At 38.5% G+C, this 16,150-nt stretch overlaps 1 protein-coding gene across 1 annotated transcript in view; it reads right to left on the bottom strand.

The window, feature by feature from the left end:
* Nucleotides 1-4,337: 4,337 nt before the first annotated feature.
* The window catches only part of LOC136872675 (uncharacterized), a 29,273-nt gene continuing 17,460 nt past the window's right edge, over nucleotides 4,338-16,150 (bottom strand). The window contains exons 2-4 of the mRNA XM_068227399.1: nucleotides 11,648-11,909; nucleotides 4,551-4,722; nucleotides 4,338-4,406 (exon numbers count right to left, since the gene is read on the bottom strand). Of these exons, the coding sequence (XP_068083500.1) occupies nucleotides 4,338-4,406; nucleotides 4,551-4,722; nucleotides 11,648-11,909 (503 nt within the window). The remainder of the gene's footprint in view (nucleotides 4,407-4,550; nucleotides 4,723-11,647; nucleotides 11,910-16,150) is intronic.

Here is a 16,150-nt window from a genome sequence, read left to right as displayed (position 1 = left end):
AAACGTACGTACAAATAACAAGTCTTTTACAATTACTGAAGTGGAAATACTGTTCCAGGAGGGTATTTCTCAAGTGAATGCGGCTTCGTGGAGGAAGAAAGTTAGTCATGTCGCAACATTAATTAACTCTGCAACGGCAATAGATTGCATCATCTGTGACTGTCAGGAGTTTGATATGCCTGGACGACGACGACACAAAGGCGACGGTAGTGATGACAGTGATATGGAGGGTATAGAGTCTCTACCAATGTGAATAAGGTAAGAAGAATAAGGTTTCTAAATTTTCGTAAATTTAATAGATTTTTCAGTGGCTGTATAGAATATTTTTTTTTTGCTAGTTGCTTTACGTCGCACTGACACAGATAGGTCTTATGGCGACGAAGAGTGGCAAAAGGGTTTAATTATCCCGATATTTAAAAAAGGTGATAAAAAGGAATGGAATAACTACAGATGGATCACCCTTATTTCCCAAGTAGCTAAGATATTTGAGAGCGTATCGGGAGGAAGACTGAGGGGGAAGCTAGAAGGTGAAATGGAAGAAGAACAGCATGGTTTTAGAAAAGGCAGAACAACGTTTGACCTGATCTTTACATTAAGACATATGATGGAGAAAAGATGGGAGTTTGGAAAAGACATAGTGATGACATTTATTGACATTGAGAAAAAGCTTATGACAGGGTGCCCAGACACTTGGTATGGGACACATTAAGGAAAAAACAAGTTAACAGAGTGGAAGTGCAAATGATAAAAGCTATGTACAAAAATTGTGTTAGTAATAAGATAAAACTGAATGGTAAAATTCTGGAAGTGGTTAAAAGTTTCAAGTACTTGGGAAGTGTGATCACAGAAGATGGAAAGATAACTGAGGCAATTGGGAAAAGAATACAATAAGCAAACAGCTTCTACCAGAGTGTAAGGGGTATTTTGTAGAAACAAGATGTAAAATTCTTTCAAAAATAAAATTTACTGAATCCACCTATTCAATACAATTCACAGTTTATAGTGATTAAATTCTACATGAATTACATACAGTACACTTTTTAGGTACATGTTTCACCCTTTTGGGCATCTTCAGCCCAAGACATCCCGAAGAAATGTAAGAAAGTATTATATTCAACCTATTATGAACCCATACTAACTTATACAGCTGGATCATGGACTATAACAAAACAAGAGGAGAATACAGGCAGCAGAGATGAAATTCCTAAGAGGTATCAAGGGCAAGACCAGAAAGAATAGAATTAGATATGAAGAGATAAGGAAAAGGACAGGAATCTTGAAACTTCAAGACAGGATAGAAACAACAAAGCTAAAGTGGTATGGGCATATGATGAGAATGGGAGAAAAAAGTGTGCCGAAAAAAGCTTTTTCAGAGAAGTTAAAAAGAACGAGACCATGAGGAAGACTCCGAAAGAGGTGGACAGATTCAGTGTGAGAGTGCATAGAGAAGAGGGGAGGAAAACCAGAAGATGTACTTAAAAAAGGAGAAGAGTAGTGGAAAGACAGGCAGCGATGGAGGTCCTTGTTCCTTGTTTCACAATCCGACCCAGAAAGCTGGAAACGGGAAATGAAGATGATGATGATGACTATACTAAAAAACTTCAATGTTAGCACCGGTGTACATTATTATAACATTTACTGGTGTATTTAAAGTGTGACTCTTGTCGGCCGATTTCTTCTGTATCGTGATAATAGGAACTTTGTAGAGGATTTATCTCGTATCATTTTGTGTGATGATATATTTTAATGTAAACTTAATCGGTGTGTTGAAAGTACTGTCGGCCAGTTTCATTTGTATTGTGCATCACCACGATGACATTAAAAACATTTCCATCATGTTTCTAAAAACTCACGTGTCATGCAATCAGCTGTTGTTTCAGCGGCAACATCGTTTCATGCGCCACTGCAGTGTGAACAACATATTGCACAGCTGTCATGTGCAACGTTACGCTGGCCCACCTATAGTAGAAGAGAGGGAGTATGATCACTGATACAGAATGAGACAGATGAAGGCAAGAGAAGTTTCAGAACATATCTTAAGGGAGGACACATTCTTTTTGGGGGGGGAATGGATGAAATACTTGAATTTTCAAATTATGCACAAAGGAACAGGCTGAAGCTTCCTCTGTTCGAAAAAAAATTGGTTTTGTACTGTTGCGACCATTTCCGAATAAGTTGTGGCCATATTTAAATGACCCTGTACGGCCATCCCCTTTCTCTTGCTAGACTGACCCTCGAAACCCATAAAAATATGTTTGTTCAGTTTCCAGAATCAGTGTTACTCAAAACTGTACCTGTACTGTATAAAGGAGACTTGCTTCAAGAAAACTTCTTTCAAGATGTTGCCAAGAATAAGCACAAAATACCAATGAAACTCAGCATGCATCTATATGAAGATAATGTCCGAAAAAGGTCTTTGAGTCATCCAAAAGATTAAACACAGCTGTTTCTAAGACCACTGAGAATTTACCGGTCTTTCTTCTTTATTTGAATCAGAAGTACAATAGAATAATACTACATTTAAAAGAAACAAACTATATACACAAATATATACAAGTAAAAGGTCTACAACAATATATGTCATACAGATTTGACCCAAAATTTGGCCACTTCAAGGGCATTTGGATTGGCCAGCACCAAGTCTTCCATTGTGCAGTTGATGGACACAAGGGACAACATAGCAGGTGTTCAGTTGTCCGAAGTTCACCACAGCCACAAAAGGCCGTATCGATGGGGAAGTTCCGTTTCTGTAGAGTCGCTCTGGTTCTACCCACTCCAGATCCAAGTCTGTTTAAGGACCTCCATGTCAACCAATCCTCAGTGTGACTGGGAGGCAACACTTCCCGTGGTTCCATCCATTTCAAAAGGCCAGGGTTCTTTTGTTTCCATTTGCTAATTCTGGCTTTGTCCAATGATCATTCCAGGTGTTCTGAAGATGTTAAAAATGCTTTCCTGGACTTCAATCTTCGTTGGGCAGGTTGGTATCCAAAGAGTGGATGTGAAGGCATTAAATTTGTTTGTTTTAAGCCTTTCGTTGTTAGCAGCAACCTCTCTCCTGATGTCACAAGGAGTAATACTGGCAAGGTAATTGATTTTCTCGAGAGGAGTTGGTTTCAGGACACCAGTAATTATTCTACAGCTTTCATTGAGTGCCACATCAATCTGTTTTGGGTGGACAGATTTGTACCACGCTGGACAGGCATATTCACCGGCGGAGTAACATAAGGCTAGTGCAGTAGTTCTAACAGTTTGTGGGTGTGTGCCCCAAGTAGATCCAACAAGTGTTCTAAGTAGTGTGTTCCTGGAAGAGACCTTTTGTTTTACATTCATACAGTGCACCTTGAAGGTGTGCCTGCGATTGAGAGTGATGCCCAAGTATTTGGGATGGAAGCAGTGGTCTAGCGCAGCTCCATTCCATGTCACAACGAGTTTCCTGTTGGCTTGTCTATGTCGTAGATGGAATGCACAAACTTGCGTTTTGCTCGGGTGTAGTGTTATACAGCAACTGACAGGGTTCTACATAATAAAGAACTTTCACCAAAATTTATCAAATTAGCTACACCAAGGGTCCAAAAGAGACCTTCTGATGGTCTAGCTCTTATCAGGAGAAGAAAAAAAAAAAACACCCAGTAGAAGCAATTTTATAATAATAATAATAATAATAATAATAATAATAATAATAATAATAATAATAATAATAATAATAATAATATTGGTTCTAAATCCCACTAAATACATTTTAATTGCTCTTGGAGATGCAGAGGTGCTTGAATTTTGCCCCAAAGAGTTCTTTTACCAACACATCAAAAGACATGAGGCTGACATATTTGAACACCTTAAAATATTACCCCACTGAGCCAGGATCAAATCTGTCACAATGGGCTCAAAAGGCCAGCGCTCTACCACCTGAGCTACTCAGCCTAGCAATGTAATTACACAAGCCCATGCTCCTGTTTGCACAGAGTAATTATGACAGAATTCTGTGAAATAAGATTATTTTCTTGGCTTATATGGAAATCTACAAATTCACTCTGCTTCCATTTTTTCTCTTCAGTCTCAAATGTTTATACCATTGTAGCACAATTTAAGGACTTTTATTCAGAAATCCTAATGTTCTTTCAATTGCTATTTATATAACGAGTCTTTAAGACTAAGTTCTTTCTTTTTAGATATAATTGAGTTGGCAGCAATTTTGTAGCTGAATGTTACATTGTTAATACTATCTCTTTTATCTTCGCATTATTCCGATGCTAATTACATCAAAATAAACATTACAATAACTCCATAGGTTTTATAAACCTTTGTGTCGCTATGTTTATTTGACAACAGGGATACTATTAAACGGGCTTACAATACTCTATAAGCTGGATCACTCCATAGACCAGATATTCCAGCTCTTTAGAACTCTAAAAGGTTCATAAACTGAGTTGGAAGAGGACAAAAGAAAATATTTGAACATTTTGATTAATGCCAGTTTATAAAAAATAAAAATGTACAGTAAACCTCAAATGATTCATTTGCTAAAAAGCAACAATAGAAAGAGAACTTACCTGAAATGTACCGAAGAGTAGATCACTAAAGGAAGTGAAGTCAAGAGTACTCAAGTTAACACTACCAGCACGTTCACGAACTCGCTCTCGCAGGTCAGACTTAGAAAATTCATCAGCCATATAACGTAGATGTGTACCCATTTGCACGAATTCACCATTCTCAAGTGTGTTTCTGTGAAGGAACAATGACAGAAAATACTTCTGTGAACATCCTCTGGATTAGAAATAGGTTTACAATCAATCTATAACTATCCTACACTACATTCATTTTACAAAATAATCTTTACTCTTTCAAAACAAAGTTTCTTCAAATCTTGTCTGGCACCTGATGTGAGTTTATGGTCTCAAAGGATGCATATATTAAGGTTTTTGTTTGGCTAAGACTTATTTTTGGAGGTCATATGGCCTGGAGTATGTCTCTCGAGTTGACCCTACAGACTACCTGCGCATATGATTTTTGGAGGTACAGCATTTCTAATTAAGCAGTGCTTGACCAGTCACAGTCTGGTTCACATGCACCATGGAAATTGCTTACAGGTGTGCAAAATCTTTTACAGTTACATCTTTTTTTCAGTTGTTATTTTAAAAAGCATTATAATGAGATCAGCTACAAGACTCAATCATTTTCATGATCTTTGTGGCCCTTGGTCTTTCTTTGGCTGATATCTTCATTTTTTTAAGTATCGGATCCCTTCAATTTTTTCTCTCAGATCAGTGTTATATAGAGGATGGTTGCTGAATTGTACTTCCTCTTAAACAATCACCACCACCACTACCACCAGGTGCCTTTCCTCTGGTGTTTTGGAAGATATTTTCAATTTCGTTTTTTTAATGTGTAGTTAGAGTCAACCCAAACAAAGACTGTTCATCAGGTACGTCATGAGACATCCAGTGTTAACAGAAAACATTGTTTAGGTTCTCACTGCAAACAAAATGTTTATAGTGTAATTTTATGTGCTCAATTGACAGAGCAGCCTTAAATTAGTCTGTTAAATTATTCTGTTCAAAGATATTGTTTGGAGGTGAAAGTATAGCACTGCCTTGTAGTGTGCTGTGTGCTCTCTCCATACTACTGTCATACAGCAGCCTCACTCAGCTGCTACTGGAAATACTAATTATTCCTCTTGTGCTGTCATCGTCAATAAATATCCTTGAACGGAATACCGCAACAGACTAATTTGAGGCTGCTCTATTGATTGGGCATATAAAATTACACTTTCAACAACATTTTATTTGCAGTGGGAACCTAAACAACGTTTTCCGTTGACATGTTGCATAACATACCTGATGAGCAGCCTTTGTCTGGGCTGATTCTACTCACACATCACAAAAACGAAACTGAAAACACCTTCTGAAACTCCAGAGAAAAGACGCCTGACAGCTCTTAGGTGAGACACCCAGTATAATGTTCTCAGTCAGTACAAGTGAAGGATGAATTTCCCCAAGAAAAGATATTTAGTGCTAATTGACAACAATGAGAGGTCCATTTAATAATTTGATAGAATGTGAGAGATTCCTTGGAAAGGTGAACCATAAGGATACCTCCAGATTTCCGTGCTCATATTCGAGGAGTACAAATTGCTGCCTGTATAATTCCTAATAGAACGTGGTGTCAATCAAGCCATGAATCAATAGATCAGGTGCAATGCAGACAACTAGTCAAACATTTCACCGTAAGGACAAGTTATGATGATGACAACTCCTAAGTAATATAACAGCCAGTACACCCTGTCTATTCAAGGCTATTAATGTTATTTGGCATAATCATGAACCGGGTGAGTCTCTTCTCTATGAGAAAATGCAGGAAGGTGACTGGTCCAGTACACTACTACTGTTAGTTAATGATATACTGTATTATCAAAATTAGAGGAGACGTGCATCATGCTGAATTACCTCTAGCAAGCGAGACACATCTAGTAAATGTTGACTATCATGGAAGTTACCTCCATGTAGTGATGGGCAGTCTGAGACGAGGTCTTGAGATTTCTTGAGACTAGCGCAGGCACTATTTCTCGCGAGAAATTTCGAGAGATCTTGAGAGCGTTGTCCTCGCATTGTGCGGCGAGCAGCGTGTCATAGGCTACAGGCAGTCTGAGCTGAATGTTGTTTGTGCTGAGTATGTGAATGGCCAACCACGGATCTTCTCCATTTCGTAAATACGTGTCAACAAGCGACTAGGGCGTTCATTTATACTGAGGTCTATTTTGACGCAGTATTCTGGCATTGTATGCACTGGTAGGTACACAAATGAGTGGTTTAAGTACAGAATCTGACTGCTATTGTAGGTACACATACTTGGATACTAGGGGCGTGGATTATTCGAATTCGAGATGAGGCAAAATGCGCCCTGCTGCATATGCAACCATCATTACGCATGAGGGGAATGTGTACTCAAATGCTTGAGTTTGCTCCAATTCTTTCGACAGGTAGGTGTTCATCGTTATCAGACCCCACATTCAATAACATATGACCACTGCTTATGTTTACCGATATTTTGGTGACAAAGGAAATAATTCCTTACAATGTTATAGTGTATTTGCGTCAAAATTAGGTACTTTGATATATGACGGTGCAATGTGAAATTGTGCCTAGTTGTATGCGACAACTTGAAGATGATGTCTGAAACGCAACGTAAGTCGTGGATGTCGGTTATTTTGAAGAGATGTCACACAGCACAGCCCGCTGTATTGCTTGTTCAAAAGAAGTAAAATACGTCGGCAGAAATACTTCTGGGATGTTCCGGCACTTACAAACGCATTATATCAATGACAAGGAATCGTCGCAGAACACCTCCGGCCTGGCCTGCATCACAGGAAGCTACCCTGTCGACAATGATTGCAAGGCATCCAGGTAGGTTTAAATCCTAATAACAGTTATTAACAAATTATACGGGTTATTCAGCTAAGAAGTCCACCTGAAATAACTCGTGAACAGCTTAAGATACTGGCATTCTCTCTTCACTTTTGTTAATGCTATTAAGGAGCTCGTAGTTCAACATGCAGTGCTTTCCTATGCTTTTGACAAAATTTATCGTCACAAACGTTTCTATATGAGAACTGCTGATGATAACTATCAAGCTTACACTCTTAATAACTGGGACGTCGCATAGCTCGCAGCACATGAGAATCAGTCTCGAGAGCGTTGCCCATCACCTCTGCTGAAAGAACTGGAGCAAAGTCGGGCATTTTAGCTTACACGTTCCACTCATGTTGACATCGCAGATCTCGAGAATCTCCTCTAGTATCCAGAGTAGGTGTACACCCTATCTACAGTTATTCAGAAATTATGCAGGATTATTCAGCTAAGATGTCCACCCCAAATAAGTCGTGAACAGTTTAAGATACTGACATTCTGTTTTCACTTTCGTTAATGGTATTAAGGGTTGAACATGCAGTACTTTTCCAGGCTTTTGACAAAATGTATTGGCTCTCACGTTTTCATACGAGAACATTATTTAACGCAATAACTGCCAATGATATACTATCAAGTTTACAGTCGTAGTTACTGGTACGTCGCACAGCTTGCAATACAGGAGGATCGGTCTCGAGATTCTCAAGATCTGCAACGTCACTCTCGAGAGAGAGAGCGTTGCCCATCACTACCTCCATGCTGCTCGATCTTTACTCATTGTAGCATGCATGTACCACCAGGTCGTGCAATGACTGAAAACATAAACATGACAACTTCACACTGGGCTACACATGTATGAGTTCCGGAGAAAACTCATTCAGCGTGATATTCCTCCTATCAGGAAATATTTTTGTTTAATGTGGGTGGGAATAGTGTGAAATACTTTAACTGGACACTATGTACTGGAAAGATGTCTCAATGGTAATTACTATATTTACTTGCTTGACAAGATATTGCTGGGGTGATTGGAGGAGGTTCCTCTCAATGTACATCCCTGCATGTGGTTCAACACGCACGACAGTGCATCCTCATTACATCCGCTGTGTTCATCAATGGTTGAACATGAACTATCCCAGAAGATGAATTGGTCATATTGGACCATTGACCCGGCCCCGTGAAGTTCCTTTGGATTTCTTTCTGTGGCGGTCTAGGAGGGAAACAATCCATGCCACAGATACTTGTTCCTGTGAAGACCACCTCAGTCATGTACAAAATGCTGCAGGTAACATCAAATGCCATGCTCTACTGGAAAGCAAGCAATGTTGTCTGCTCCATCAGATGGCACTGTGAAGTTAGCTTGTGTGCACGCTGACAGAAATCGCTCCGAGCAACTGCTATGACGTTATTCGCTAGGCCCAGAGTAGACCCTGTTGCACAAGATGCACCCAACAACAGACTGCCCGCAGACTGCAGTATGGAAAGGTTTCCTACACACCCATTATTCACATGCTTAAATTGTGTGTTATGAGTGTTATGAAGGACCATTGTTTGCTCTAGCTTTATCAGATGCAGGCCCAGAGGTGCATTGCTGTCTTAGCATCATACAGTGCAGTACAAAAACAGAAGTGAACTGGACTTTACATCTTGGCTTTATTATCTTCCTATCATCTCCCAAATCAACTCCTTGCTCTTTGCCATAGAGTTGAGACTTTTCCTGTATGATTACAACCCATGTTAATCATCTGAAAAAAAATATCTTTATTTAATGTTCCAACTTGAGAACTTGTGTCTCTATTCATTATCGTACTTGTGCCACCTACTACAATAAAGCGTTTGTGTGTGACATAATATTTGTTGTTGCATGTAGGATTTATTGTGAAGATACCAAATGGCGTGCATTACTACCATATTTAGTATTAAAAACTTCTTTTTTTGTCCGTATTGACTCAAGATTTTACAATGCTTAGTATTGTACATAAGGTATACCAAATCATAGACTTTGCCAATTATATATAAAAAATAATTTTAGATGCACTAAATAATACTGTATTTTTCAAAAAAGACATGTTATTTGTATAGTACAATGGGCCTATGCTATTTAGCTATATTTTAAATGTTTTTCATGTAAGAATAGGACTTGCTATTGCATATTTTTAAATTTTTGAATGTTCCTTGCTATAAAAAACTCAATGGCTGATGATGGCATAGTGGATTGCCGAAACTGGTCCCAAAGATGTATTTTATGATAAGTTAAATAAATATGTGATGTTCTAAATAGACCATTACGATAACGTATTGAATAGGTGGAACCTTTAGCTTTACTAAGCATTGTAAAAACATTACTACCATATACTTTATGACTAATCAGACTGTGCCTGCTTATGTATAATCTCTGAGGACCAATATACACTCACCAGCAATAAAAGTGGAACACTACATATTTCAGACAAAATTTAATGTTAGTCCATTTGAAACCTTGTACAAATTAAATGTTATGACATTACAACAATATGGCAATGTATCCTAAGTTAATTAGCCCATTTGAGAAGTTTCAGCGCAATAACTGTTAAACATTACTGATCGTGACAATCACAACACCAATACTGCCGCTTCCCACCTTTTGACAAGAATAACCACGAACAGCTGTCTTAAGGTTTATTGTTGTGAATTCTCATGCCGTTTATTTTTGTGGACATAACGACTTGTCTACAACAGCCAGTCACTCTTCCAAGTCAGGTCATAATGGCTCTTTCACCTGAAAACGCAGCAAGGGCTGTAGCATTAGTGGAGGATTAGTACAGAACTGTTAAAAGGTACAGAGAGGGCAATATCTACAACAGGAAGCCTGGTTCTGGTCACAGGAGAAGCACTAGTGAGTGCGATTATTGCTTTCTTGTAATGCAAGTTCTTCATGATCAACACACCAGATGTGGAGGCCAAACCTCGTTTGCAGCAAGTACGGGGCACAAACATCAGCAAAAAGACAGTAAGAAGGAGGTTGTATGAAGCATATTTAGAGTCCAAGAGGCCCACCACAGGACCTCTGCACCTCTGCTTACATGTGAGCACCGTGCCTCTCTGATGCAATTTGCCTATGCCTATCAAAACTGGACTGTGGAGCAGTGGAGCTCAGTGCTGTTCATGGATGAAACCAGATTCTGTTTGAGGACACCGGATGGAAGGGAGAGAGTATGGAGAAGGTCCGGGGAACATTCTTCACCCTTAACTTTCTCTGTAAGGACATGTTTTAATGGAGGCTCTGTGATGGGCTGGGCTGGGATTACCACTGATGTGGGCAAGGAGCTTATGTTCGTTGAGAATGGAAGTCTGACAGATTTTAGTGGATCACTTGGCGCTTTTTGCAGCTATCATCAGCGAGAACTTTCTCCTGATGCATGTCAATGCTCGCCCACACGCTGTTTGTGTACGTGAATACCTGAATGAAGTCGGAATTGAGCGCATGGTGTGGCCTGCTCATAGTCTGACCTAAACCCAATGAAGCATGTCTGCGATATGCTTGGGAGACGTGCTAGGAGTTGTTCACCTGATAGACTGGCTCAACTTTGGGCTGTGCTCTAGGCGGAATGGGAGCTCATACCACAAGAGAACATTGGAAATTGCATCCTGAGCATGCGTGATTGAATCACAGCTGTTAACTGCGGCTAGAGGTGGTGATAACAGTTACTGAGGCAACGGAAATGTGTTGAAAACATGTGGACAAATGGACTGCGTATGAAACTGTGCAGAGCTTCAGATTTCAACATTTACAAATTCATGTTGGTGGACTGTTGTGATTGTCATGATCAAACAATCTTTATCAATTATTGCACTGAAACTTCTCAAATGGGCTAATTAACTTATGATACATTGCCAAATTGTTGTAATGTCATAATATTTGAGTTTTACCATGTTTCAAATGGACCAACATTAAATTTTGTCTGAAATACGTAGTGTTCCACTGGTTTTTTTTTTGCTGGTGAGTGTATTCTGTATGGCAGTAACGAGCCATAATTTACATTAGAAGAAATGCACATATAATATAAAGACTTTGAAAATTTGCATTTAACCTATTTGCTATGAAATAAAATGCCTTTGAAAATTTATTCAAAAGCTGAAATCAAACCTGCCATCTCACTTGATAGAGACAAGTCCTGAAACTGCTAATCTGTTTGTGACATTTAAAAAATATTTTTTTTTAGGAACAATAGTAAAGATCTGTATTTAAGAATTCAAACACACATAATTACCTAGAAAACTGTGGTAGACCTTCCGGAGGAGACTGAATTTCAGAACGCTCTATTTCCTCTCTCAAGTACATCATGAACAAATCAGAACCCATACGGGCACTATCATTAGGATTCATTATTGCATACTGATTACGGGTGGAACTTGACCCACTGGGTGCCAATCCAATTTCCCCTCTGTCCAGCTGGAGGCTGTTTCGACGAACCCGTATCAAGTTCTGTCTATTGCTGAAGAATGAAGGCACACTTACTTGTCTCATCATTCCTGAAGTGTAAACATAAATAATTAGCTGCATCATAACCAAAGAATACTTCACTTCTACAAATAATCTTGGAGGATAATATACGACAGTAGTTCTCAATGAGTGTGCCACAAAAGTTCTGAGTCTTTGTGATATTGTTAGCAAAAGTAATTAAAATTATTTTACAGAAAATCTATTCTGAAAAAGGAACAAAAGAAAAATATTGAAGTGCTTAAACATATTTATTTCATAAGGGATTTGTCGGCTTACACCTTACATTAGAAAATTTGAGTTATTTATGACAAACTTGATCTTGTTCCAACACAAAAGGTCAATTTGTAATGGAACTAAAAGCAAACACATATGCACTGCCTGTTCAATGGATGGCAGTCTTTCACATTTCTTGGCTTATTTCCCTCTACACCGTTCTCACAACACTCACACTTTGAATCAGTTCATTCTCACTCTTTTTACCATTAGATTCTGTCACTGACTCATCTTCAACTTTTCTCTTTTTAATCAGAAACTTTTTCATATTAAATTTCAATTTAAAAAGTAAATATAATACAGTCATGTCAAAATTAATGACCTCAAAACATTCCAGAATACAGATGAAATGGCATTATGACTGCAACTTAACAAACAACAGACTGTTAAAAACAAACTGCTTGCACACAAGACAAGTTGTACATTACTGGCCGCAAAAACTTGCTACAAATGATAGTAAGCCACAAGCAATAAAAAGGTGAGAACCATTGGCTTAAGAAGTATACTGTCAAAATGGAAACAAGTCAAAAATTAAGAATGTCCTTGGGATCCAAACCTTAACCATCCTAATTTCTTGACTAGAGCAACAGCAGTTTCACTAAAGAGAGTCACATGTACAATACAAGACAAGTTTAGTTGTAGGATGAAATCTTATCTGTTTGTAGCATAGTTACTATACACTCCTTGGTCTAAACCAGCACGCTTCATCTGCCCATGACAGGACTCAAGATTATATAAATGTCAATACAAATGGAGGATTGAAATTCAAATCCCAAGACATAAATTATCCATTCAGAATACTTAAGCTACAAAAAAAAAAAAAAGATGAATCAATTAAGCAGCAGTTTGGGCCTCGCAACCAGCATAGGATACAGCGAAGAGGTGTAACTGACTAATGAATTACAGATATCTATTATACACTAAATTTAAAGTATTTTTACAATATATAAATTTAAAGATCAAACTAATCTAATTTTCCACTGGTTTCTACAAAATAACCTAAAGATTTTTAGCACATTTAAGATGAGTGGCATACCTCGTATGTCATTTGTAGTGTTCCATGGAGGATGAGCGACATACGCCATATGGCACTGAGTTCTAGTGCTTACATCCACTTCAACATAGTACAAACGTTGGCAGTGTGCTGGAGCACATTCCGCAGTGCTTGTAGTTCATAAAAAATAAAAAAAATAAAAAATGGCAGGAAACCATTGAAACCTAATTCTATGCTTGATATTAAGTTGGTACTACCGAGGCAGCTTCATAACCGCATGGGCCAGTGTGGTCAACAAGTGACCGAATTGTACATGCACGGTTGCTCAGTGTAATCATGGACTCAAGATGTATAAACCGACAAGAACTGGAGATTTTATTGAATAATCCCGGTTCAGACCTCGACGAGGACAATTCGGACGAAGAAATCAAAGATACTGGTTAGTAAATTTATAATTTCTTACTTTTTTCCTGTCAATTTAGGTATAACAACACTTGTACCCATGTGGTTTATTTTAATTTTCTCCAGTATCAGGATGCTTACATTATACAATATGTGGTAATTATACTTATCATGATGTGTGATATGTGGTAATTATGGTTTTTATAAGTTGGCTATATCTATGACGGTTACTGTAATATATACATGTGTAAAGGTGATGCCAAGATGGTGGGCATTAAACAGTTTCTGATCACTGTATAATCGGTGTTCATCCATTATGTGATTAATCCCTATAACTTAAACTGAAGTTAATACAAAAGATGAAACAGGACGCAGCCGGTAAGAAAAACTTAAGTGGCAGAGTACTAATAGCATATGGACGTAATGTATTACAGTACTCATAAGTTATGAATTTCATTATGGTCCGTATTGACAATTGATCACTATCAAAGGGTATAGAAAGGTCCACCTATTCAATACCATTCTTACAGTACTGTACTGTAAGCTTTATTTTTCTATGAGAAAGTGTAAAGGAAAATGAACCTTAAGAACAGTAAACTGTAGGAATGGTATTGAATAGGTGGACCTTTCTCTACCCGTTGATAGTGTATTACAGTACGACCTGTAACATGTGTTTTACTTAAAGTGTGTTTAGTGAAATAATCATGGAAGGTGCCAGGCACACAAAATTACCACCCGATCTAATGCTACAAGGACAAAACGCTGCTTTAATTTGTGGATAAAAAGTTTTGATGATTATTTAACTGCCAAGGGACAGGATGAAGCACACGATAACATTATCATTGCTAAGAAACATAATGGGCCAGGAGGCGCGGAAAATATTGGAAGCTATACCAATGGCAGAGCAGAAAAAGAGGTTGAAATTACTAAGAATATAATGAAAAAATGTAGGAATGTAAATCAGATTATGTCGAGGCTGTGATGGAATACAACACAAAAATCATGTTGTTAGGTTAGGTGCATCACCATCTCAGATTCTAAATAGCAGAATGATGACAGGTGTCATGCCAGGTACATTAGAGTTGATAGAACCTGAGATACAAGAGGAAGACTATGAGAAAATGCATCATAAAAGAAAGCAAATGATAAAACATGTAGAAAGAAGGAAGGTGAATTCATGAAGTGTGAAAGTGTTGTAGTGAGAACCAAAAACGATAAGTAGGCCCTACTGGGAAAAAGCTATTATCATCTCAAAGGCCAAAGAGGAAAAATCTTACATTGTACAATTAAAAAGGAATTCAACTGTAAGATGTAACACCTTTCAAAAAAAAAAAAAGAGGAGAGAGAGAGAGAGAGAGAGAGAGAGAGAGAGAGAGAGAGAGCGATATTGAACTGGGGTACAATGTTCAAAACAATTGATCACAATACAATAAGGTTAATCATACGTACGGCATAAGCGAACAAAATATGTCAAACCAAGAGCCAGGTCAAAATGTTTCAAACCAAAGTGCTGGTAGAGAAGAAATGAAAGTGACAAGCAAACCTACTTAAACCTACTGAATGGGAAGATCTAATATTAACATCGCGATGGGGAGATGTACAATATGTGGTAATTATGTTTTTTATGATGTGTGATATGTGGTAATTATGGTTTTTATAAGTTGACTATATCTATGATGGTTACTGCAATATGCACACATAAAAAAAGTGTTGCATCACCTTGGTTCCAGATTGCCGGAACACTGATGCTGAATGTGTATATTGCATTAAGAACACAGTCCCTTTGACTGTTCCTAGATGCCGCTAAACCTGCCAAAAGATGTAAATAACCAGGCATGAGCAGGGCCTATTAGACAGAGTGGGTACGACAGCCAATCAGTTCCAGTCATTCTACCAGGAAGGAGGTACACTGCTCGTGTTGTCTGTAGTTCTTCCATTACTAGACGGTCAATACAGCAGTTTGATCATATCTGCATTGTTACGTTGTGTCATGCCTTTGCTGGCAGGACCTAGTGTTTACAGTGCACTATGTCTCCTGGTGTGGGCTAGAGCAATTTTGTTACTTTCATTGATCTATCTCTGTCTTATCCTTGGCTTTGACAATATGAAAGTGACTGATGTATGAGCAATGTTAGTAATGCCATTCCTTCTGCAGCCAGTCCCTGCTATGAATGGTGTGAAAATGTTGCTCACAGAGTCAGTTGGGCATGCATTTCAGTGGGCTTGGCAGACATATGTAATAGCAACTTCTGGCTCAGCAAGGAAAGCAATGGGAAATACCTCGCTCCTCATTTCCCTAGTACGCCTCTTCAGTGATGCTTAGGCCATGTATGACAGCTGATGGTGGAGCTGTTGAGGATCTAACTAGCCTTAGGGCTGAAGACTGAACATACACACACGTATCAGGAGGGACTCTCATCACGGGAAGTTTCCAGACGTCTCCGAGTGAACCAAAGCGATGTTGTTCGGACATGAAGGAGGTACAGAGATACAGGAACTGTCAATGACATGCCTCGCTTAAGCTGCCAAAGGGCCACAACTGCAGTGGATGACCGCTACTTACGGATTTCAGCTCGGAAGAACCCTGAAAACAATGCCATC

Source organism: Anabrus simplex, chromosome 4 (genome assembly GCF_040414725.1).
Source record: "Anabrus simplex isolate iqAnaSimp1 chromosome 4, ASM4041472v1, whole genome shotgun sequence".
Classification (NCBI taxonomy): Eukaryota; Metazoa; Arthropoda; class Insecta; order Orthoptera; family Tettigoniidae; genus Anabrus; species Anabrus simplex.
The sequence above is the reverse complement of the archived record's forward strand: the minus strand, read 5'-3'. Positions and strand labels throughout refer to the sequence as shown.